Raw genomic sequence first — 22,626 nt, 5'->3', positions numbered from 1 at the left:
AAATGGGTAAACCTGGCCTTTGGCAAAGAATCAGCCTTAATGCACAAAGTGGATTACAAAAGTAGAAAATAATGCAGTAGAAGGAAGGCAAAGCATACAACTTTTTAGCAGCCACTCAGTTCTTTCCTGCTAATATGTATGTGTGCATGCGCATACCCACCCATACTCATAAAGTCATGTTACCTGGTGACTGAGCCTCGCCCCCATGCTGTCTCATAGCTTGTTGAGCTGGCATGTGCACCCTATGGCTTTTCTAGTTGAGTGCTGGCCTTCTCATTAATTTGTTTAGTTATAAGTTAAATATGTCAGAATTGGTTTGCTGTGGTAAACTCAATATGATCAGGGTACAAGAGTTAATAGTGGCTTGCCAGGAAGAGTCACCCTATCCTTTTCATTTTTGTAATACACTTCTCATTTGTATTGATGGAAATGTGTTCTGTCCAGTATCAAAGGATAGATGTGATGATTTTGACTTCTGGCAGCCATTAGCTATCTTTGTATGATACAGATGTCTACACACATCATGCATATCAGATAAAATTGAAATATGCAGACACACTGGGGCAAGAAAATCTTTAAAGCTACTTGATGTTTCTCTTCAGCATTTTTGTATCATACACCGTCCATTTGCATGCAGACATACAAGCCCACAACAGCTTGTGCAAACCTCACAGGGTTGTTGTGAATATAAAGTGGAGGAGAATGATGTAAGCCACTTTGTGTCCCCATTGGAGAGAAAGATGGGGCATAAATGACGGAAATGAATGTGAATGGCTGTAGCAGTTTTTAGTTTCCTGATCCAGACAGCCAATGGCTGTTTATGCATGGGAGGTTTTGCGTTGGATTTGCCGCTCAGTAGATGCACATTTTCCCCATCCGAATCTCCATAAGTCTGCATGGGGGCTTATTTTTAAGTTTTGAGAATTCGGATGGGAAAAATGTGCATCTATTGAGCGGCAAATCCAAGGCAAAACCTCCCGTGCATAAATGGCCAATATGTTCTGTTCCTTTCTTCATATTTAAATATGTAGAGAAACGGAAAGCGGCCGTCTAAGAGAAATTATGACTGAGTTTTCTGCACCAAGAACAGTCCCTTTACAGCAACAGAAGCAAGAGAGGTGAAATCTTCCAAATGTTGTATCAATTTGTTATGACTAGTGTTGTCAAAGGAAAAAGAGGATTCATACAGTTGCAATCCTAAGAACATTTTTCAGAGAGGAAGCCCCGTGGAATAAAAAAGGGCATATCTCTGACTAGACCTGACTAGAATTGCTTCCATATTTACCTAGGGGACCCCCCAGAGTTCTTTTCTCTTGCTTGTTTGAGTCTATCCAAATTAATGCACTCCAGGTTACAGTTGTAGAGGTTTTAAATCTATGAAAATAACACTGCAATTTAATCCCCTTTTGAGTTATTTTTTGGAAGAATGTCCCCAAAGGGGGACAGAATAAATACTTGCAGTAAACCCCCCACTCCTACCCCATGATCCTAGGCAGGATTCTATTTGGCAGTAGACAGTCTTACATTTAAAAACATAGATTCTCCCCCGCCCCCATTTAATCTTGGAAAATAGATCCATACGCTTCAAATGAACAACAGTGTTTTTTCTATATGTTGGCATTCTTTCCAAGATAGAAGGAACTTCCTTATAGCCTCCATCCAGCTCTAAAGGTCAGGCAGCACATACCCTTATTAACTTGCTGATAAGATGAAAGCCATTGATATGGCTTGGCGAGGAGTTAACCCAAAGCTTCATGTCAGGCTTCAATGAATGTATCTTTTAGAAAGGGACTTCACACAATGTCATCATTTCAGTCAGGCCTGCACTTAGATAGCCAAGGGATGGATTTGCAGTGTTTTGTTTTTTTTGCAAGAAGCAAAACACATGCCCTTCATCAACATTTTTTAGGAAGTATATGAAATGTCACATATATTTCTGCTGTGTAATACCTTGCTGTTTTTATAGACCTTAAGTATGAACGTCTCTGAGGATCCCTGAGAAAAGAATGAATGTATCTTGCTATATTTTTAGAAGAGGTGCTTTTATTAAAAGTCTGATTAATTAGGCAGAGGGCATAGAAGGAATGGATCCATGAACAGGCTCGGAAGTGTTGCCAGATTATCAATTTTGAATCCTTGCTTCAGCACCTCAACATTCTTAAGCCTTGTTTAGATCTTTCATACTTGAGGTCCACAACCCTTACCCTTCTCTTGTTACACCCCCCCACCCCCCGTTGTTCTCTAACAGTAGCACTTTGAACCATTTCACCTCAGGAGGATAGTGCTTAGTATCAACATGGCTGCCTTTCTCAGTAAATTTCTTCTTGTCTCAAGTTGCAGCAGCAAAGTCTAGTGGTTAGAACATTGGACTAAGGTCTTAGGGACCCATGTTCACATCTGTACTGGACAGTGGAGATTGCTGGGTGATCTTGGGCTAGTCATTTTCTCTCAGCTTGACCTTCTTCACAAGGCTTCCAGGAGGATAACATGGAGTAAGGAGAACTGTGCTCCTTGGAGGAAGGGTGAGATAAAAATTTACTTTATCGCCTTGGGGAGAAAGGTGGGGTATAAATGAATTAATTAAATAAATAATCTCCCTCCCTTGCTATTGCTTTTGACTTCTAGCCACACTTAGACCATTTGGCTCAAACGCCAGTGTAGTGGAGTGTATGATTGCCAACTGCAAGGAGAAAAATGTCCTGCCCCTTTAAGAGAAGCTTCCTGTGAAGAAGTGGGCAGTTAAAGCTTTCCATGGCATGGAGGTAAATAACCTCCCCAGGTATTTGCCTCAGGTCAAACTGACATTAAAGGGACAGCTAGAGGGACGAGTTTAAAAGTTGGCAAGTCTACTAGAGTGTAGGACCAGAACTGGGGAGACTTGGATTCAAATGGATGCTGCCATGGAGCTCTTTGGGTGAGCTTGGGCCCATCTCTGTCTCTCAGCTTAACCTTAGAGTAGGGCTGTCAAACATACAGCCGGCAGGCCGGATCCGGCCCCTTGAGAGATCTTATTCAGCCTGCCAGGCAGCTGAGGCAGCCACCCTCCCAGTCCCGATCTGGGCTGGTGAGCCCACTGTGGGTTTCCAGCCAAGGCAGCACCCCCTCCTGCTCCCGATCTGGCAAGGCATGGCACAGCCTGACCAAGTAACATTTATGTCATATCCAGCCCTCATGACAAATGAGTTTGACACCTCGCCTTAGAGTCTTTTGGTCATGATAAAATTGGAAGGCATTGTACCTCCATTCCCAACTCCTTGGAGGAAGGGCGGGATAAAAATGTCAGTAATAATAAAGTTAGTGCACAATTGAACAATCCTGACTCGAGTGCAAAAGGCCTTGCACCTTGTTTGGAGGCCATTGCTTGTGAGAACTTCTGGAGCCGGCCAGATTGTTGGCTTCTTCACATCACTGTAATCATAACCTGATGCAGTTGCTGGGTTATATTTTAGCATTAGAAATTGCTGAATGAGCGCAGGATTGCAATGACTGATTGTTGCCTAGTCTGATTAGGAGACACAAACAAATCTATCGCTTTGGCATGACATGCACATTGCAAGGCACACATGTGGTTCCTAACCATTTTTTACACTGCACTGTAGTTACGAAGAAGGAGGGTTTTCAGTGCCTATACATTAGCAAGAACATTTTGGATTTTCTCCAAATTGGGATTATTGCCCCCCTTCAAAAATCCTGGTCTGGGGGGAAAACTCTTCACTGATGCAGGGAACCAAAATCAGTAGTCAGAAAGAGACGAGAGTAGCTGTGCAATACTGTTAAAATTTCTAGGGGAGCTGCTAGTCTCAGTATTCAGAGTTGCTGCTGAAAATAATCCACCCCATCTTTGAACAATGCTGGAGATCCCCTGGACCTGCTTCTCACACTTTCTGATTACATAGTATCTGGCACAATAGGGGTATTAATTTCTGTTGTTTAATTCATGCAAGTCTTTTCAATATGATAATAACTGAGTTAATCTAAAGTAAACATTCACATCCTTATTTTTTGGCTTACATCTATGGTAGGGTGTCTGCTTAGTGTCTCTGAAAAGTAAACTGAAAATTGTTTTTTGTTAACATGATGGTTTGAATAAGGAAAATCCACACAGAGCCAGAATCTAGCAACTCCCATGTTTTGCTGTGTCAGGACAATATACTGCAATCTAAGATTGAATCATAAAGTGCAGGAAAGTTGAATGGTGAGGGTCAATCAACCTTGCTACGTGGCCATCATTTCATTCAAAATCTACCCAGCGTATGAGCATTCACAACTGCCTTTTTGTTTTGCACATGAGCAAAATAAATGTGGGGGAAAGGGAAGAAAAATGTGTAAGTGGCCCATGCGATTTTGGCCCAATACTACTCCAGTCTTTCACACAGCCCTTTTCAGCTGTTCTTACGTATGTATACTGAAGGGGCCCTGACCTGGATGCCCAGGCTAACCCACTATTGTCATATCTCATAAGCTAAGCAGGGTTGGCCCTGGATGGGAGACCACCAAGGAAGTCCAGGTCTGCTACACAGAGGCAGGCAATGGCAAACCACCTCTGAACATCTCTTGCCTTGACAACCCCATGGAGTTGCCATAAGTCAGCTGCAACTTGATGGCACTTTGCACCACCATACTGAAGGCACATTGGGGAGTACTGGTCCTCCTGCCACCATCAGTACATTTAGCGGAAGATCCAGGGTTGGATCCAGACTAAAGTTCCTGCTAATAGGAGGTATAATTTCTGCCAATTTCTACCAATTCCCATTCCTGTTGCTGATTCCTTTTCTGGCGTGCCCTTTTCCAGAATGCCTGTGAGCAGTGCCTTAGCAATGGAGAGGAGGGGGGTATTCCCTCACCCTGGTTCCCTCTATCCCCAGCTTCCACCTGTCCTCTGGCTTTGAGGACAAGACCTGGCTGTCTCCAGGCAGGTTTTATAAAGGAATCACATGAACACATGAAGCTGCCTTATACCAAATCAGACCCTTGGTCCATCAAAGTCAGTGTAGTCTACTCAGACCAGCAGCGGCTCTCCAGGGTCTCAAGCAGAGGTCTTTCACATCACCTACTTGCCTAATCCCTTTAAGTGGAGATGCCGGGGATTGAACCTGGGACCTTCTGCATGCCAAGCAGATGCTCTACAAACTGAGCCATGGCCCCTCCCCTGAGGGAGGCATCCTCACCTTCCTGCCCCTGCTTATCTGATGGTGGCCAGGAGCAGTTGCCAGGCAGAGCTGGTGGTGGTGACAGAGGAGTCCAGCACCACCATGAAGCTGCTCAGAAGAAGGCAAGTCCAGGGTGTGTGGGGCTACTGTCTCCGGACAGAGATACTGTGAAAAATTCATTTTAAACTGAGATAACTGGCAAGTATTACTGTACTCAATCACAACAGGGAGACATTTGGCTTCTGTTTTGACCTCTTTTGAGCATAGATGTATACAGGTTCCTGTTTTCTGAGATGGGTGCCTGCCGTGTGAGACTGCAGCACTTCTTCAGAGGCCTACATGAGTTTAAGTGACTTGCTGAATATTGTCTCCGGTGAAAATTATTGCAAAGCATGACGTTAATCTTATAGTTCTGGAGAGGCTCTCAAATTAACGGTTGCAGATTCTCTGTAATTTCATAGGCAGGCTGAGACATCCTCGTATTAGGTGTTTAATCTGCTTTCTAGAGTAATTACCAGGTTTTTTGGGGGGTGGGGGAATGCTTTCCATGAAATTACAGTGCGGTAAATTTGCACGTTAAAACCTACTCATCCATGCTGTGAGGTCGTCTTGGCAATACTAACTACTCACAAGGTTAGAACGTTACACTGTAATCCTATCTTGAGCTGCTCTAGTCTAAGCCTGTTGATTTCAGTGGGTTTAGACTAGAGCAACTCTGCATAGGATCACAATGTTAGACACTTACCAATTACTTTCAAACTCCTACCTTACAATTATCGAAATGATTTCTTTTTCACAATAGGCTATTATCCAGCTACAGGAATTCACTTGTGGAGGGTGAACAAGGTTGTTGGTCCATCTTTTGTACCTCAGATATAGGAAACAAAAACTGAGAGAGTTGCCAGGCAGAGAGAATCTTCCCCCACCTCACTTTGAATGATCATGCACTTTTTTGCAGGCCCCAACCAAAAGCCTTGTATTCATCTTTAATCTTTGATAAAGAGCCCTGTATCCAACTATGCTACATGATTTCCTATATAAAGGCTCCTTAGATGAGTCTCCAAGTGTGTTAGTTACCATATCTTTGTATTATTCCCATTGCATCCTCTTCATGTATTAGGGAGTACATAGACTGGGTTTGGGTCCCCACCATCTCTCAGACGTAACACAAGCACCTGTGAGTTGGGGTTTTTCCTCAATTCCTGCATGGATGGTGCCTGATCAGGCTTGGAACTATAGAGAAGGGGCTTCTACCTTCCCCCCTAAGTCCTTTTCCCAGCCTGAAACAGCTGCAGGGCAAAATCATGTGTCCCCTGGGTTACATGTGGGTTTCCCTAACAGGCCCAGTAGCTGTGGGAAGTGTTCTTAATTGCTGTTTTTATTCTTCTGTGAACCATCACTTTTTTTTTTAATGGAGAGACAGCGAATACATTTTATAGATAAATCCCATCCTGGCGGCCACATTTATTTATTTATCTTGCCGTCTCTCCACCCAGCTGAATTGTTGACAGCAACAAGTGGGTCTGCTGTGATCACCTGCGCAGTAAATTGCAGTTGCCCAGAGTGGATTGGACCCACCCAATAAAGAGTAGTCCCCTTTGACCACCAAACCCCCTTGGACAATGGCCGTGTGTTCTGGGGAATATAGTAAGAAGAGGATTTGGGTGAGATCTTTGCCATCTTCCGGGCATGGATTAGGGGTCACTGGGGGTGTGGGGGGGAAGTAGTTGAATTTCCCGCTTTGTGCAGGGGGTTGGACTTTGTGCAGGGGGTTGTGCAGGGGGTTGGACCCTGGAGGTCCTTTCCAACTCTGTGATTCTATGGTTCTGTGATTCTCTTCATGACAACCCTGAGATGCTCAGACAGGCTGCACGTAGTAAAACAGCAGTAGATGGTTCACAAGGGTACAACTTCTGTCTTATTGAAAGTCTAATAGATGAAGGTTCTGCATGCGTGAAGGTGCCACCACAGTGAAGGCCTCCTGCCATTCTTGCCGATTTGCATCGCTGGAAATGATGAGCTTGGTTTCTGCAGTTTCTGTGTAGTATTATATCATTCAACTGCACGGATGTGTTCATAGGATATTCACAGTCTTTATTGTACTTGATTCCCTGCAGAATGTACAGCTGTTCTCCCTAATGTAAATACCTGTTTCTTTACACACAGTTTCCTTGTCTGTTTTATGCAAATACTTTCAAGGAGCTTTAAACAAATCCTCCCATGATCCCTTTCCATTTTCTTGTTGCGCTGAGTCAATATTCAGTCCCAAATATGAAACCTATTGTCTTGTGGTATCCAGTGTGCTTGCTATAAATATTTGTTTCAATCCTATGGTTAGCAAAGAAGGAACAACTTGCAAAAATCCCATGGGCAAGATGTGTTCTGTTGGGAGAGTTTTTGAAACCAGTGCAGTCATGAAGATGAGAATAATTTTTGTGGTGAAGTGCTTGTGCGAATGAGGTTCCATTCTCATGACCTGCTCTACCCATGCCAGCAGCAGTTTCAAGACAGTCTTGAGCCAGCGTGGTATAGTGGTTAAGAGCAGACTACTCTTATCTGGTGAACCGGGTTTGTTTCCCCACTCTTCCACATGAAGCCTGCTGGGTGACTTAGGGCTAGTCACAGTTCTCTCCAAATTCTCTCAGCCTCACCTACCTCACAAGGTGTCTGTTGTGGGGAGAGGAAGGGAAGGTGATTGTAAGCCAGTTTGAGACTCCTTAAAGATAGAGAAAAACAGGGTATAAAAACCACTCTCCTCCTCCTCCTTTTCCTCCTCCAGTGATAAAGTTGGTGAAAAAGAAAGAAGGGGGTCCCCTCTGACCACCAAAAAGTCTGGGTTAGGGATCATAGCACCTGCATTAACAAGAACAAATTGTGATGAAGGTTGTAAGGAGGGAAATGGGACAAGACTGAGCAAAAAAGCAAGCTGTATCCAGCCCATGAGAGCCAGCATGGTATAGCGGTTAAGAGCGGCGGATTCTAATCTGGAGAACTGGGTTCGATTCCCCCCTCCTCCACATGAAGCCTGCTGGGTGACCTTGGGCCAGTGACGGTTCTCTCAGAACTCTCTCAGCCCATGCAGAGGCGGGCAATGGCAAACCACCTCCGAACATCTCTTGCCTTGAAAGACAAGAAACGTCTCTATCCTTGTGTGCTACTCTTGGAGAGATTTAACAAATAATGCCTCTTTTTTAAAAAGGGAGACATGCTCCACAAGGCATTTTAAAATGTGTGAGAAAATGCCCTTTATTACTGTGGCGTACAACGCCTAATGCACACATCAGAATGAACGTTGAATACTTCTAGTAATATAGGCTGTGTTTTTTCTAATTACTAAGCTAGTTAGCTATTGTACGTTTATTTTTAAGCTATGGAATAAGCATCTTTTAAACTGACTTTGGCCCCTTCCACTTCCCAAGTTTCTTCAGCCAAGCCAATAGGATTTCTCCAGGAGCATCCTGCATGGCCGCTGACTGGTGGTTTCGGTTCTTTTTTAAACTTTCTGGCTGCGATGGAGAAGAAGGGGACCAGGTATTGGTGCTTTATCAAGCCACAGTGGAAAGAAAGAGTGTATAGAGCTTGGCTACATGGTATTTCAGGCTTACGTAGGCCTTTTATGCAGGGACGTTTCCCTGCGGTCACCCCACCGACTGCTTTGGGAATTCCTTTTGATTATGCATGCTTTTTCCGACTGTCAGAGGTCGGCTTGCTCTCCTGGCGCGTTTTGCCTGTGTTTTCCAGATGCCGTTTTAACCAGAATCTGGAAAATGCGGGCAAGATGCGTAGGGAGAGTGAGGTGACCTCTGACGGTTGGAAAAGACATACATAATCAAAAGGAAGCCCCGAAGCAGTTAGCGGGGGAAACTGCAAGGAAACTTCCCTGCATAAAAGGCCTTTATTAGAAAATGCTGGACTGTCTGGTTCAAAACTGGACACCTGGCAGCCACTTTAAAACTCCACATTAGAGGAGCAACCAAATGACACATAACGGTGTGCAAGCTTTTGAGAACTTTTTGTATCATTTAGTTGGTCCTAATAAAAAGTACTGCATGGATTATGTTCTGGGTTTATGAGGTATAGAAGAACCTGCCTTGGAATTAATGGCCTGGCCATGGTCACGGTGTGTTTATTTTAAATCAAGAAAGTATTTATTTAAATCAAATTTCCCATTGGTATTTACGTATTTCTTAAGCAGTGACTCATTATTGGTTGACCTAACCGCTAAAATAAGTTAATGGCAACCAAAGAGACTAAGTAGAATATACTATGTGTAATCGCATAACTTGATATTTTTACGATTTTAGGACATTTTACAGGGTACACTGCTTAGTTAATGGATAACTTTGCTTAACTCTGTGTATCAGAACAGCTGCAGTGTATTAAGAATGTCGGTGGTGGGAAGTGCCGTCAATTCGCAGCTGACTTATGGCAACCCCTCATGGGGTTTTCAAGGCAAGAGACGGTCAGAGGTGGTTAGCCATTGCCTACCTCTGAGTAGCAACCCTGGACTTCCTTGGTGGTCTCCCATCCAAAGCCGACCCTGCTTAGCTTCTGAGATCTGAGGAGATTGGGCTAGCTTGGGCCATGCAGGTTTTAGGGCATTTAAGAATGCAAATAATACACCACTTATATTTTAACAAATTAAACTATCTTGAATGTTACATAAACTTTTCTTGTTTACACCAGCCTCTTTTGTCTGCCTTGAAAACTTTTGAAGTGAGAGCTTATTTCCACCAGCGGCCCCTTCCTTCTGCATAGGCTGGAACAGATATACAAAGCTTTTCCTTCCTTGCCCAGTGCCCAGCCCCTGTGTCTTTGTACATGTGTCCTTGTCCACTGAGCGACAACTAAGGGCCCAGGTTTTCCTAGAAGGAAGAACTGGTCATTGCTTGGCAGAGCAGTTTATTTTCATAACAGGAAATGTCCTCGCTTGTGTATAGTGAGTACACATTCAGAATCTGAAGGGCGAGCAGAGCTCAGGTAGCTACATGGTATTAAAAAAAAAGAGTATACAAGATTATCCAGCTGGGCACACTGGACAGTTCTTCTAGGGACAGCATCATTTGCCATCTGAGGCTGGGTCTGAGTTGCTGTAATGGCTGGCCACCCCTGGCCCTGTTTCAAGTTCATAGAATCATAGAGTTGGAAGGGACCACCAGGATCATCTAGTCCGACCCCCTGCACCATGCAGGAAATTCACAACTACCTCCCCCCCACACCCCCAATGACCCCTACTCCATGCCCAGAAGATGGCCAAGATGCCCTCCCTCTCATGAACTACCTAAGGTCATAGAATCAAACCTTAGTTCATAGCAACCATATGATACGTGCCATATCTATGCCAAATAAATGAATTATTTATATGAAGTCAGTATTGATAATCTTGACCTTTAAACATATTTTCCTCAATGGTTCTGTATTTAAACAGAAAAATAGCCTGTTCAGGGCCAAACTACACGTGATCTTGGATCACTTATGGATCCCTGAAGGGTAATGTAGCTCAGAAAGCCGGTGTGGGGAGCCCAATGAAGACTAGGGTTACAGAGGTTGGGGAAGAGGAGGTTATTTCTTCCTCCCTGTGCCATTTGCCCAATTGAAAATGACTCTTGTGGCTAATTTAAGCTCCAGAAAGGCAGGGGTGGGAGATGGGGAGACTGGCAATGGCATAATACAAGAACCTGTCTTTATTCCTTTAAAGCGGTCACGGGGCATTTTCTAATAGGGAAATGGTCTGAGACAGTTAAACTTCCCTTTCTGCAGTGCTGTAACTCTGATAAATACATGAGTTACAACAGCAACATTTAGACATTTTACTCAGTCCTTCAGTAAAAAGTAGCTGGGGTGTCCAGTGGATCCTAAACATAATATTTTGCTGAATAAGTCTCAATTTAAGGTCCATGGAGAGAGCAGGTCAAACTGTAAGGCCATCTATCCCATTGCTTTGGCAAAATAGATCAACCTAGCGCCTTATTCCGTTCAGTCCTGAGACTGTGCATATCATATCCATTATTCAAATTCAGATATTTATAAACTAAATGTTGAATGTTTCTTTTTCTGCCTTGATTCAATTAGAGTTTCCAGAGGCAAAGGGGACTCTGAGACATTCAATGCCACAGGGCTACACTTAGATAGTAACAAAAGTTGCAATTGTAAATATTGCCATTCTACAGAAAGTGACAATCATTTCTAGACCTCAGTTGAGAAAATGACAAAAACCTATCATCATAACCTATCAATTGGTCCAATGTAAGAATCCCCCTATCTTGTTTGTCTATCTTCCCATCAACTTCAACTTGTTGAGCCAGGAATATAACATTCCATTCCCCAGGCTTTGTGTCCTGAGTTAATACAGTTCATGTAAGATATGAGGTTTGTACTTTGAGTGAAAAAAGATTGTCCGCAAAGATTACTTTTCTGAGATGTATTTGCACAAAAGCGTTGGAATCTAATTGTTCCTGTCATCGTTTGAAATGTATTTGATGCTTGTGTCTAAGCATTAGAAACATGGCAAACAAACCAAATGAAAGTCTGTGCATGAGTGCACGACAGCCATTTTTCCATGCAGACTTCTTGGCACGTCAGCTCACCACATGGTGGTTGTATGCATCCTAGCAAATATAGGGTTCAGCTTTTGATTCACAATCGAGACGGAATCCTGTGAATGCCAGGAGATCACTTCTACCATCTGAGATGGCCGGAAGTGCCTGGGTTGGGTTTTCCTGTAGCTGCTACTTATTTAAATGTCCATGTTAAGAACCCCTACATGCTTTGCAAAAAACAGATCACTTCTTTTGTGGGCAATTCTATACAGTGGGCATTAGGAAGGAAGGTAGTTGGAAATGATTGCAAAGTAGCAGTGCTTGGGATGTATTCTTTACAGGGCTGATCATGTAAACGAGCCGTAGGTGAGGCCTGTTTTTGACACACACACACCCTCCATTTGTTCAGCTTCCAAATACCTTGGGTTTTTTTACTGCACTTGTAGTCCCTTTCATGATTTTCATGCATGAATTGAGTGCATGATGTAGCACTGTCAAATTAACATGGTGGTGTTTGATACTTACTAATTTCATTGTTTGATTATTTCATGGTATCAAATGCTATCACTGTCACTCACTCACATGCACACTGTTGAACAGGTACCAATGTTGTCAACTTCCCCATGAATAAGAACAAAGCTAACAATACAACACTGGTCACGCGAATCAATTTTCCAGTTTTACAAGTGAGGATGAACTGTTTGCCCTGTTCATTTCAGCTGTGGAGTAGATGACACTTGACAGGTGTCTGGATTGCCTGGCCATAAATCCAGCCCTGATTCCATATATAAAAGGTTTATACCTGAAGGTGATTCACCCATAGAGGAAGTGTGTATCGCTGGTCCATTGCTTAGATGTCATAATGGTAGGAGTTTTTTCCTGGTGTTATAACTAATCTGTCTATATAACCTGTCTGTGTGGCATTGAGTGGTGGGGGTCATGTGTATAGAACAAACTGTTGCCAATTACTGATGTTTGCAGAGAAGTGAGATCATATTTGAAGTTAACCAGGTACAGCTTTCTACAGAACTTAGAATATACTTGCCGTGCTGAACCAAAATTTGCTCAGGTACCTGCAGTTTGAAACATTTAAGGTGTTCTCCACAATTATCTTTGCACAGCAGGCCTCAAGAAGTTTCCTCCTTGTCAAATATTGACACTGTCATCAAGGAACCCTCTGCTCCATACATATCTACTCTGGACAGATGATATTATATTGTACTTATCTTACTTAAACATTTCACTGGTTAGACATTAAGCTAAATTAAACAGGCCTTTCTCTGACCAGTGTGGAGTCAGTGAAAGATGTTTTATTTATGCGGCAGCATTTCCCATTTTGCTGTGTTCTTGAAGCTTGGCTTCAGTAGCTTTGTGCAGGCCAAATGTGCCTGGGCAGAGATGTTTGAATCAATGGCTGTGTCTCGCTTTCCTCAAAACGGAGGTTTTACAACAGAAATCAGATGAAGGATGGCACTATGCAGAGTTTCTGCCAGAAATAAAGCTGCCCAAAGATGTTAACAGTGTAAAACGGGTAAGGATGTGGTTGTGGTGTTCATCCACTTAAGACCTGCAGTAGAGCGGTCTTTTTGTGGCCCTTTGGGCAAGAAATTGTCTGTGGGTGCATTATACATTCTTTCCCTTCATCTGAACCACAAGGATATGCATAATAACTGCAATCATTATAATTACATTGGTCAGTGTTGTTCTCCCCCTCTTGCAGATGGGATGCTGAAACAAGGAGTGGGCTAGTCCACTCAGGGCTGGGGTGAGATTTGAACCAGTGAAATCAAAGCAGCTTTATCAAGGGCCGTATTCCCCTTGCAGTACAACCTCTCTGAAAATATATGTATATCTTTAAAGGTTCTAGGACGCAAGCCAGAACTTCAGCAGGGCGATGACAACGATGATGAAAGTGCTGATATCACCAACAGGAGGATTGCTAAACTGTACATGGTAAGAATGGAATCCTCTCCTTTTCCTAGGGCTGTGTTATAGGTAATATATCAACAGCGCCATTCTAAGCGGAGTTACACCCTTCTAGGTCCATTGAAATCAGTGGGTTTAGAAGGGTGTAACTCTGCTCAGGATGGCAGTGTAAATCTGCTGCTCAGTCAGCTGCAGCTGAGTCTTGAAGCCATGAGACATAAATGGGGAAAGATGGAGCAAAGAGGATTAGCCTGATCCTACAAGACACTGGCTTGGATCCCGCCTAGATTTCCATGGGGAGGTGTGGTGATCTTTGCTGATTGTTCCTTCCTGCCGCAGCCAAAAACACACCCCTAACTCCTGCTCCTGGGGGATGAGGGACCCTCAGGAATAGCTTAGGTAGAAAATTAGATGTCTCTTGTAGGATGGGGTACTGGTGAAAATTGCTCCCCACACCTGCAGAAATCTCAGTGGTATCCAAGCTACTGCTCCGAGGCAGCAGCCCTTAGAATCAGGCATTAGAGTCCATAGTTTACACTAGTGTAGAACAGGCTACCTTTTAATCTCATTAATGATGTAGAATCCAGATGTGTAGTTGTGTTGCTGTGCAACATAAAACCAAAATTTTTAGAGTAAAAATATTTGGGGGGCAGATAAAGGAGTAGTTTTTTAGTCCTCGGTGTATTCTTTTTTTGTTCTTATGTTGCCAAAGAGTACAATTTCATTTTTCTACATCGTCAAGGCAACCCCCCCCCCCCAAAGATTAAAGACAAGTATGTTTTCGGGCACAGGCGGAATAAGTTTTGAAAGATAATATTTAATAACCTCATTTTTACATTGAATAACAGCGCTGTTATTCTGTGGAAGAGCAACAAAAATAAGTATTTGTCTTTCAAGGAAGACATTTATTTAGTTTTTTATAATATGCATATAAAACACAAAGGAATAAACATTTTTCCTTGCTCAAAAATCTGCTGCTTTCTTTCTGAAATTCTCCTTTTTTAATAAAAGAGAACTAACCAAACCCAAAGGCCCAATGGAACTGCAGGAGGATAATAGAGTAGAATTGGGGGGATCCCACCATCCCTTGGGTAACACTGTAGCTGCAGAGGCTGGTGCAAAGCCATCCTAAGCATCACAGGATCTTTGATAATTGGTATTTCCTGGGAGAGGAGATGCAGCCCGAAAGCTCTGCCTCGAACCCCGAACCTTAGATCAGATGTGATCAGCAGTGCTGCTTGATCTGTGCAGTTTAAGCTAAATCTATGAAGGCAGGATGTCAGGCCATTTTTATATAAATGCCCCCATGTAACTAGTTCTGATGTGGTCTATATATTTCCCTATCAATATAGAAAGGGGTTCTGTGGGGGGCGTTATGTTTTTCGTGGGGTTGCTCATCTCTTTTAAGTGGGATAGCCAATCTGAAAAGCTTCATTTACTTGGTTTTAATTTTGCCATCTCTTGGTTTAGAATCATAGAATCATAGAGTTGGAAGGGACCACCAGAGTCATCTAGTCCAACCCCCTGCACAATGCAGGAAATTAACAACTACCTCCCCCCCCACAACCCCAGCGACCCCAACCCTCCCCCCCGCAATGCAGGATCCCACAATCAAAGCACTCCCGACAGATGGCCATCCAGCCTCTAATTAAAGACCTCCAAAGATGGGGACTCCACCACTCTCCGAGGCAGTGCATTTCATTTTTAGGAGGGACAGTCCATCCGAAAAGTGTCATTTACCTGGCTTTAATTTTGCCATCTCTTGGTTTAGTTTTCATTATATCTCACACTTAGTGAGAACTGAGAAAAGATCAGTATATTATACCATGAGAAAGAAGCAAGCAAAATCATGAAGTTTAATAGTACAGCTCCCTCTTTTGGTAACAAAACGGAATGTTTTGTGTACTTTCCCCAAGTGACTGTGGTAGCAGGTTTATTTAGGGATACTGGAGCCTTAATGCATTGTGTATTTGTGTGTTACAAAACCAGTTTTAACAGAAGGGGATCACATTGAGATGCACATACTCAGACATAAGAAAGCTGAAACAGTACAGTGTCGTTCAACTGGAAACAATCCCAATTGTGGTTCTGTTTAATTAGTATCTTTAGTAAGTATTTGACAAGGCAATTTTTTTTCTTTTTCTGAACTGTTCAATGCTGACTACATCAGATGACTATACTAGTTATAGTTCCAGTTGATGCATCCCATCAACTGAGATTCCTTTTCTTCTTGGCTCTCTGTTGGACCAACTAGATGTGATGTCAGAGAACTGCAACTGGCTCTCCCAACATATTTTTAAGGTTTTCAAGACCCTGGTTTGGATTGAGGCTGCAGTGGGGGTGTGTGTGGAGGTGGTGAGCTCTTTCCCCTTGTATTATTTTCCTCACAAAAATTCAGCTCCCACAAGCTAAGATTAGCCCTAATATGGAAACAAGCCCTTATTATGGCTATTACAGCTTGGAGCGGGATTAAGCACGTCTCCCTCATCCTGCACTGCAGCTCTGGTCCAAATTGCCCCCCCACACCCACACACTTCTTAGGTTTAAAAACACCTCAGAATACCCGGTCATGGATCTCCCTATCATCATCTAGTTCTCCCCTTGACCCTTCTACAAAGCTCCCATGTTCCCCTTCTCCTTATGAGTCTGTGTGGTCACTCCCATTTTCCTCTTATTGTCCACCAAGGAAAACACCATTTACAGTAAATTCACATCAGGATACCTGTTCTGTACCTGTATTCATATCCAGAGCTCAATGACACCAATCATAGCTACCTCTGGAGATAAGTTCTCAAGAAACACGTGTTTCAGTGGGAAAAGGAGAATGAGGGTTGCATATACTTCAAAGGGCAATATTATAATGAGAAAAGAAAGTTGCAGCTTCAAATGGTATGGTTTACCTCAAGAAAATCTGGTGAAACCGGCTGCCAAGTGTTTCTGCCTTTTTAACATCTCCTGTTTGGCCTGTACGTTGGTGTAAAAACCTTAGTAATGTTGAATGTTCAACAAAAACACTCTGCCATTAACAATTCAGTGGTTGTTGAGTGACTGGTTTTCTGTAAACATGCTCCTTCTGTCAGAGCAGCAGCTAGCTATGCAAGCAGAACGACAGCATAATCCAGACAAGGTTCGTTAAATACTGGATCTGGATTTCGAGCAGGCGTAAACATGAGCTTCTCGTATTGTCAGGTTTCGGACGCAAGTGGGTCGATGAAAGTGTCCGTCGTGGCAGAGGAAAACCCCTTCTCGAGGGCGATGCTTTTGTCTGAAGAGTGTTTTATACTGGATCACGGCATAGCTAGAAAGATTTTTGTATGGAAAGGTAGGTAACAAATCTCTTTATTTCTCTTTTTGTAGATTGAAAAATTAGTGAAAAATTCAATGACAGTTTCTGTGTGCGGATCCAGAGTCCCATGCAGAAGGTGCTCCTGCACATTTGCAGGGTCTCTGTTCTCTTCGCTGGTGGAATCAGCCTGGACATTTGAAAGAATCATCCTGCACTGTAATTGATTCCCGATAAGCAGGGAAGATGTTACAAGCAGGGGAGCTTTGTGTGGTCATTACAGCTCCTGTTCCCAGAACCAATCAGTGGATTTGGGCTGGTGTGTTGAGGGTGTCAGGCTAGGTTCGGGAAACCCCTGCTCAGATTTTCACTGTGCCATTATAGCTCACTGAAAGACTTGGGCCACTTTGTCCGCTGAACCTACATCACCAGGCTGCTGGGAGGATAAAATGGGGTAGAGGAGAATTGTGTCGCTCTGAGTTCCATGGGGAAAGAGCAGGAAAAAATGTGCAAACGCTGCTGTTTTCTTTTTGCCTTAAGTCTCATGAAGTACCATGCCCAGAAGACGACATATTTTGGTAGGCCTCCTGCCTGCTTGTTTGGCACTGTGGGGAAATGAGCAATCAGTGAGAATTGGCTGGAAAAAAGTACACAATATAGGGAACTAACTGGATTGGTTTAATTCAAGGTATTATTGCACATTCCTTTGTCCAAAGCAAATACCACTGTCAAGATCACTGAAAATCCAAATTTCTACATTTTTACCAGATGTGAGTTTTTCACACACTGGCATGAAGCCCTCTCCATGTGCAAATTGCTGAATTGTTGCCCGGAATGCAACACTAAGTCCTGTGTCTGTCAAGATTTTTTTTTTTAATTACCGTCTGGACGTTTGCCTGATTTTCCACCGCTGTCACCCTCACTGCTCTTTTATTTTGACAAGGTAAGGATGCTAATCCAAAAGAGAGAAAAGCAGCCATGAAATCTGCTGAGGAATTCATACAGCAAATGAATTATCCTGCCAATACCCAGGTATGTCAGCTGGACTCCCATAGTGAGTCCCTGAGGAGATGGGCTAAGGTTCGTTCTCTCTCTCTCTCTCTCTCTCTCTCTCTCTCTCTCTCTCTCTCTCTCTCTCTCTCTCTCTCTCTCTGTCTCTGTCTCTCTCTCTCTCTCTCTCTCTCCCCCTCTCCCTCTGGGAGCTGCTTCAGCCAGGCCCAGTTCAGCTCCTGGGTTGTGCCTCTGCCAACAACCTGAGAGGGAATGTCAACCCCCCCCATTTTTAAACCATTTTAGATTTAACTTTTTGAATTTTTCTGCAGACCCTGGGGGGGGGGGGTGTCCTGAGTGCAGACCCAGGGAGGCAGAAAAACCTGTTGGGGCGAAGTGTGCCCCTTATCTGTGGATTTAAGTATCCGCAGGCAGGGGGCACATGTGGGAATTAGATGTCTAGATATTCAGAGACTGGACCAGTCAATAGCTGCTTCTCTTCCTTGTAGATCACCATACCTTTTTTTTTTTTACTTTAAGAACTCAGACAGCTTTAGGCTTTCCAACCTTCTGCTTATGTTGTCTTTCATTTCAGATTCAAGTTCTTCCCGAAGGAGGTGAAACGCCAATCTTCAAGCAGTTCTTTCGAGACTGGAAGGATAAAGACCAAAGTGATGGCTTTGGGAAAGTGTACGTCACAGAGAGGGTGGCAAAAATTGAGCAGATTGAGTTTGATGCTACCAAGTTACATGAGTCTCCGCAGATGGCCGCCCAGCACAACATGGTGGATGATGGCTCAGGAAAAGTGGAGGTATCTGTGTCTTGCTTGCTATCATGCCGCCCAGCTTTTCTCTGTTGAAGTAAATTTGCTTTATATGGGTAGTCTTGCAACATTCCAACCTTGTTGCCAGCTTGGTGTAATGGTTAAAGTGTCAGATTAGGAGCTGGGAAACCCAGGTTCAAATCCCACTCTGCCATAGAGGCTCGCTGGTGACCTTGGGCCAGTCACACACTGTAGCCTGATATACCTCACAGGGTTGCTGTTGTGAGGATAATATGGAAGAGGGAAAACTGATGTACACCGTCATGAGTTCTGGGGAAAGGGAAGGTTACAAATGTAGTAAATAAGTACAGGCGGCAGGATGGTTTTATGAAAGCCTCCCAGAACATGGATACCCGCTGTATATAGACTGCAAACATCTGAAAACATCTGAAATCTGGCAATGAATTCGGACATTATCCTCTGCAAACTAGGGCTCCCTTGGATCCATAAAATACTAACACTTATGCATGCCTTTCATTTGCCCGAATATATGCTTTAACCAATGTTACATTGGGAGGCATGACAGCTTTCTCACATCACTCGGATAGATTGGGAGTTGCTGTGCAGAGGCCAGCAATGGCAAACCACCTCTGCTCACCTCTTGTCTTGAAAGCCACGTGATCCTGGTGTCACCATGAGTCAGTTGCAACTTAGAAGCACACAATTATTATTGACTGAAAGTAATATATGTCTGAGTATGTTTGTTCATGAAAACCTGCGGCATAGTAAATTAAGTGTATTTAATGTATATGCTTTCAGGTTTTTGTACTTGTGAAAAGCTGGGACTATGCACTAGTCATTTTCCCCATGATTAAGTCCTGTAAACAATGATGTTCAGTGCCTCTCATCTTCAAAATGTTCTTCATTCCAAGCCTTCTGTATGTTAAAAAGAAATATAAGTACTAACAATATGAGTTTTATCTGTGAAGGTACATTCTGCCTCTCAGTGATATGTATCACTGAGCAAATGTAATTGCTACAGCTAAAGCACTGAACTTGTCCTTCCTATTTTGAGATATTTGCTGATTCAGTTTTTAAATGAATGCTTAAAGATTAAAGCGTTTGAATAGGAAATATGTGTGTGCGTGTGTGTGTGTGTGTGTGTGTGTTAGGTAATCCTCCTTAAACTCATAAAGATAACATTAGTGATCCTGAGTTCTTTGTACATAAGATGCTCAGGTTCAGCACTTCAAGATGAGTATTTCTGATTTGTATGCATCTTTTCTCAAGTAGTATATTTAATGTATCTGTGCTTGTGCACTTGGCAGCATAAATGATCACATAGGTGCTGCTGGACCATCAGGAGGAGCTGCCAGGATCCAAATGTACTGATTTAGTATCCCCAAGGAGAGATGGCTTTGAAGCCCAGGGCAGGGTTTGGATATAGAGTACAGGAATGAGCATAGAGAGAAATACTAGAAGAGCACACACCTCTTGGTTTCTAGTTTGATCTAGAAACCACTTGATCTCTACCTGATCTGACTATTGGGTGTTGACAGAAGAATATCCCCAAAGTAGCACAATAAGGTGGGGGTGAAGCCAGCCATGATTAGTGACGCAGGAACATTGTCCTGCTCTAGACTTCCCAGAGCTACTCAGCTGGTGCTGAACACGTTAACTTTCCAATGCCAGCGTAAGATCTTCTGGTTTGTACTATTTTGTTGTTGGTGAGTTTTACAAATTTATCTTTGACCAGACTTCTTGGTGTTGTCTCGAAATGCTTTGGCTTTCAAATATTTTAAACTGTTGATGGTCACATCCTGGCTTCATATTTTATTGCTTTTATGTTGCTGCTGTTTAGATATTGCTCAGCATTTCATAGCAGTTTCCAGTTGTCTTCTGCAGTTCTTTGTCCTTTATTCCACAGTTATTGGTGTTGATCTGTTAATAACAGATTATATTATTGTGCAAATTTTTAATAAAAAATAAATCTGTTAGGGTTGGATTGGATCCTACAAAGTTTTCTGTTGGTGCAAGAGGGAGGAGGGATACTCCTTCCAGTCTCCTTCCTTGCTGTAGCCCCATCATGTGCAGCTCTTTTGTCCGTGTAGTCCCACAATTCCCAGTCTTTTCAGGGGTCCAACAGAGCCCCTTATCCCTCTTGTTCCCCTGAGGAAGCTGTCAGGGCCCAGCCATTAGACGTTAAGGTGCATTAAAACTCTTTGTTTTTGCTGTGACAGATTATTATACTTAGTTGCCTGTCTGACATTTGTCACCTTATCAAAAGATCCATTTTGAAAATACAAGTTCTTATATATTCTTCTGTTCTAGATTTGGCGTGTTGAAAGTAATGGCAGAATCCCCATAGAACCTGAGGCCTATGGACAGTTTTATGGTGGTGACTGCTACATCATCCTGTACACCTATCCCAAAGGACAGATCATCTACATGTGGTATGTTCAGTTCCTCTTAAAACATTGCATTTGTGATAGGCCTTCAGAACGTGACTGTGTGTTGTGTTCTAACCACCTAAAGCTACGCTACCCAAACAATTTATCTGTCTGGGGAAGGGTTCAGGCCTTCCTGGCATTCTCACCCACTACCACAGTCTCCAGAGTGGAACCCTGTCCCACATCCTGCAGTGTAGACCTGAGGAAAGGAGAGTTTTTGAGGAGATGGAGTTAACTACTACAGGATGGGATTAACTACTCATTAGAGATAAAGGGTTGCAGTTCTGATGGAAACCAAGCAATTACACTTTCTCCCAGTTAGTTCCCCCCTGCACTGTTTTAAGTGCCTTTTCCTATAGAGTCAGGGTGAAACTTTATGAAACCCTAATGCAGATTTGTGTCTTCTCCATCCACAGGCAAGGGGCAAGTGCAACTAAAGATGAGCTGACGGCTTCAGCCTTCTTGACTGTTCAGCTTGATCGATCGCTTATGGGACGGGCTGTCCAGGTTGGTGCCTTCCTAATGAGCATGAAAATGTTGACAGCAACAGTATGAAGCAACTTGAGACTTCCATGACATCACTATCATCATCTATACGTTTGCTAGATTCTCTCTATATTTTCTTGAGAATACAAAATGAGATGGCTTGAATTTATCAGTGATTTATTCTACCAGTGTTACGGACCAGTTACATCAGTGTGCCTGCTTCTGTGCTCAGGGTCCCATTCCAAAGAATGCTCAGTCTAATGAAGAAGAAAATAGCAAGTCTGGAAAGGAAGAGAGAACTGATCTTCAGAAGTTCAGTGATTCCTCCACAGACCCCGAGAAGAGTTTAGAAGGCCTTGGAAGTGAGATAATAGGCCCTTAGTTCAAAGGCGAAAGTCTTGGGGAAGAATGTGCAGGGAAGGCTGGAATCTTGTTGGTGTTGGGACAGAATCCCAGCAAAGTGATGTCATTTGGGCCACAGCTGTTTCTGGATTGGTTGATTCCAACAGGGTCCTACCAAATGTTAAGTAGCAACAGCAGGAAGTTGTTGGCGAATCACTACAGATTTAAGGAAGTTTGGGGGAGGAAGCAAGTGGTAATTTGAGTCAGGTACATGTCCCAAGTGTCTGAATTTTATTTCCAGCAACATTCAATTGATGCTTCCCCCACCCAGTTTACTTTTCAAGTACATTTTTGTTAATTGGATGTTTGGGCTTATGTAGTTTTGGTTTGGCTTTTTATTAGGAGCTGCTGATTCCTTGACTAAGAATAAGCCCTGCCATTTGTTATACCTAAAGCAGGCTTGTCCTGATAGAAACACGCTGAAGGCGCAGCCATCTTTTCTATCACAAGGTGGCACTGCAGCCTATATGACAATAAAAAGGAGTCTCTGAGATGTGATTTTAACACATTGACATCTTTGCAAATAGTTGTGCACTAGGTTTCCTTTGAAAAACTGGCTGCACCTGCCCAGAATCACCACTCTTGCACACACAATTCATGGCTTGTGAAGCTGGATTCGTTTTAAAGAGCCCCTCTT

The 22,626-nt window shown here is 43.2% G+C and overlaps 1 protein-coding gene across 2 annotated transcripts in view; it reads left to right on the top strand.

The window, feature by feature from the left end:
- Positions 1-22,626, top strand: part of SCIN (scinderin) — a 57,112-nt gene that overhangs the window by 23,920 nt on the left and 10,566 nt on the right. For both annotated transcript variants that reach the window (XM_056856999.1, XM_056856998.1), the window contains exons 5-10: positions 13,550-13,642; positions 16,805-16,937; positions 17,842-17,930; positions 18,484-18,699; positions 20,983-21,104; positions 21,518-21,608. In XM_056856999.1, coding sequence (XP_056712977.1) covers positions 13,550-13,642; positions 16,805-16,937; positions 17,842-17,930; positions 18,484-18,699; positions 20,983-21,104; positions 21,518-21,608 — 744 coding nt within the window. The remainder of the gene's footprint in view (positions 1-13,549; positions 13,643-16,804; positions 16,938-17,841; positions 17,931-18,483; positions 18,700-20,982; positions 21,105-21,517; positions 21,609-22,626) is intronic.

The sequence above is a fragment of the Euleptes europaea genome, chromosome 11 (genome assembly GCF_029931775.1).
Source record: "Euleptes europaea isolate rEulEur1 chromosome 11, rEulEur1.hap1, whole genome shotgun sequence".
Taxonomy (NCBI): Eukaryota; Metazoa; Chordata; class Lepidosauria; order Squamata; family Sphaerodactylidae; genus Euleptes; species Euleptes europaea.
The sequence above is the reverse complement of the archived record's forward strand: the minus strand, read 5'-3'. Positions and strand labels throughout refer to the sequence as shown.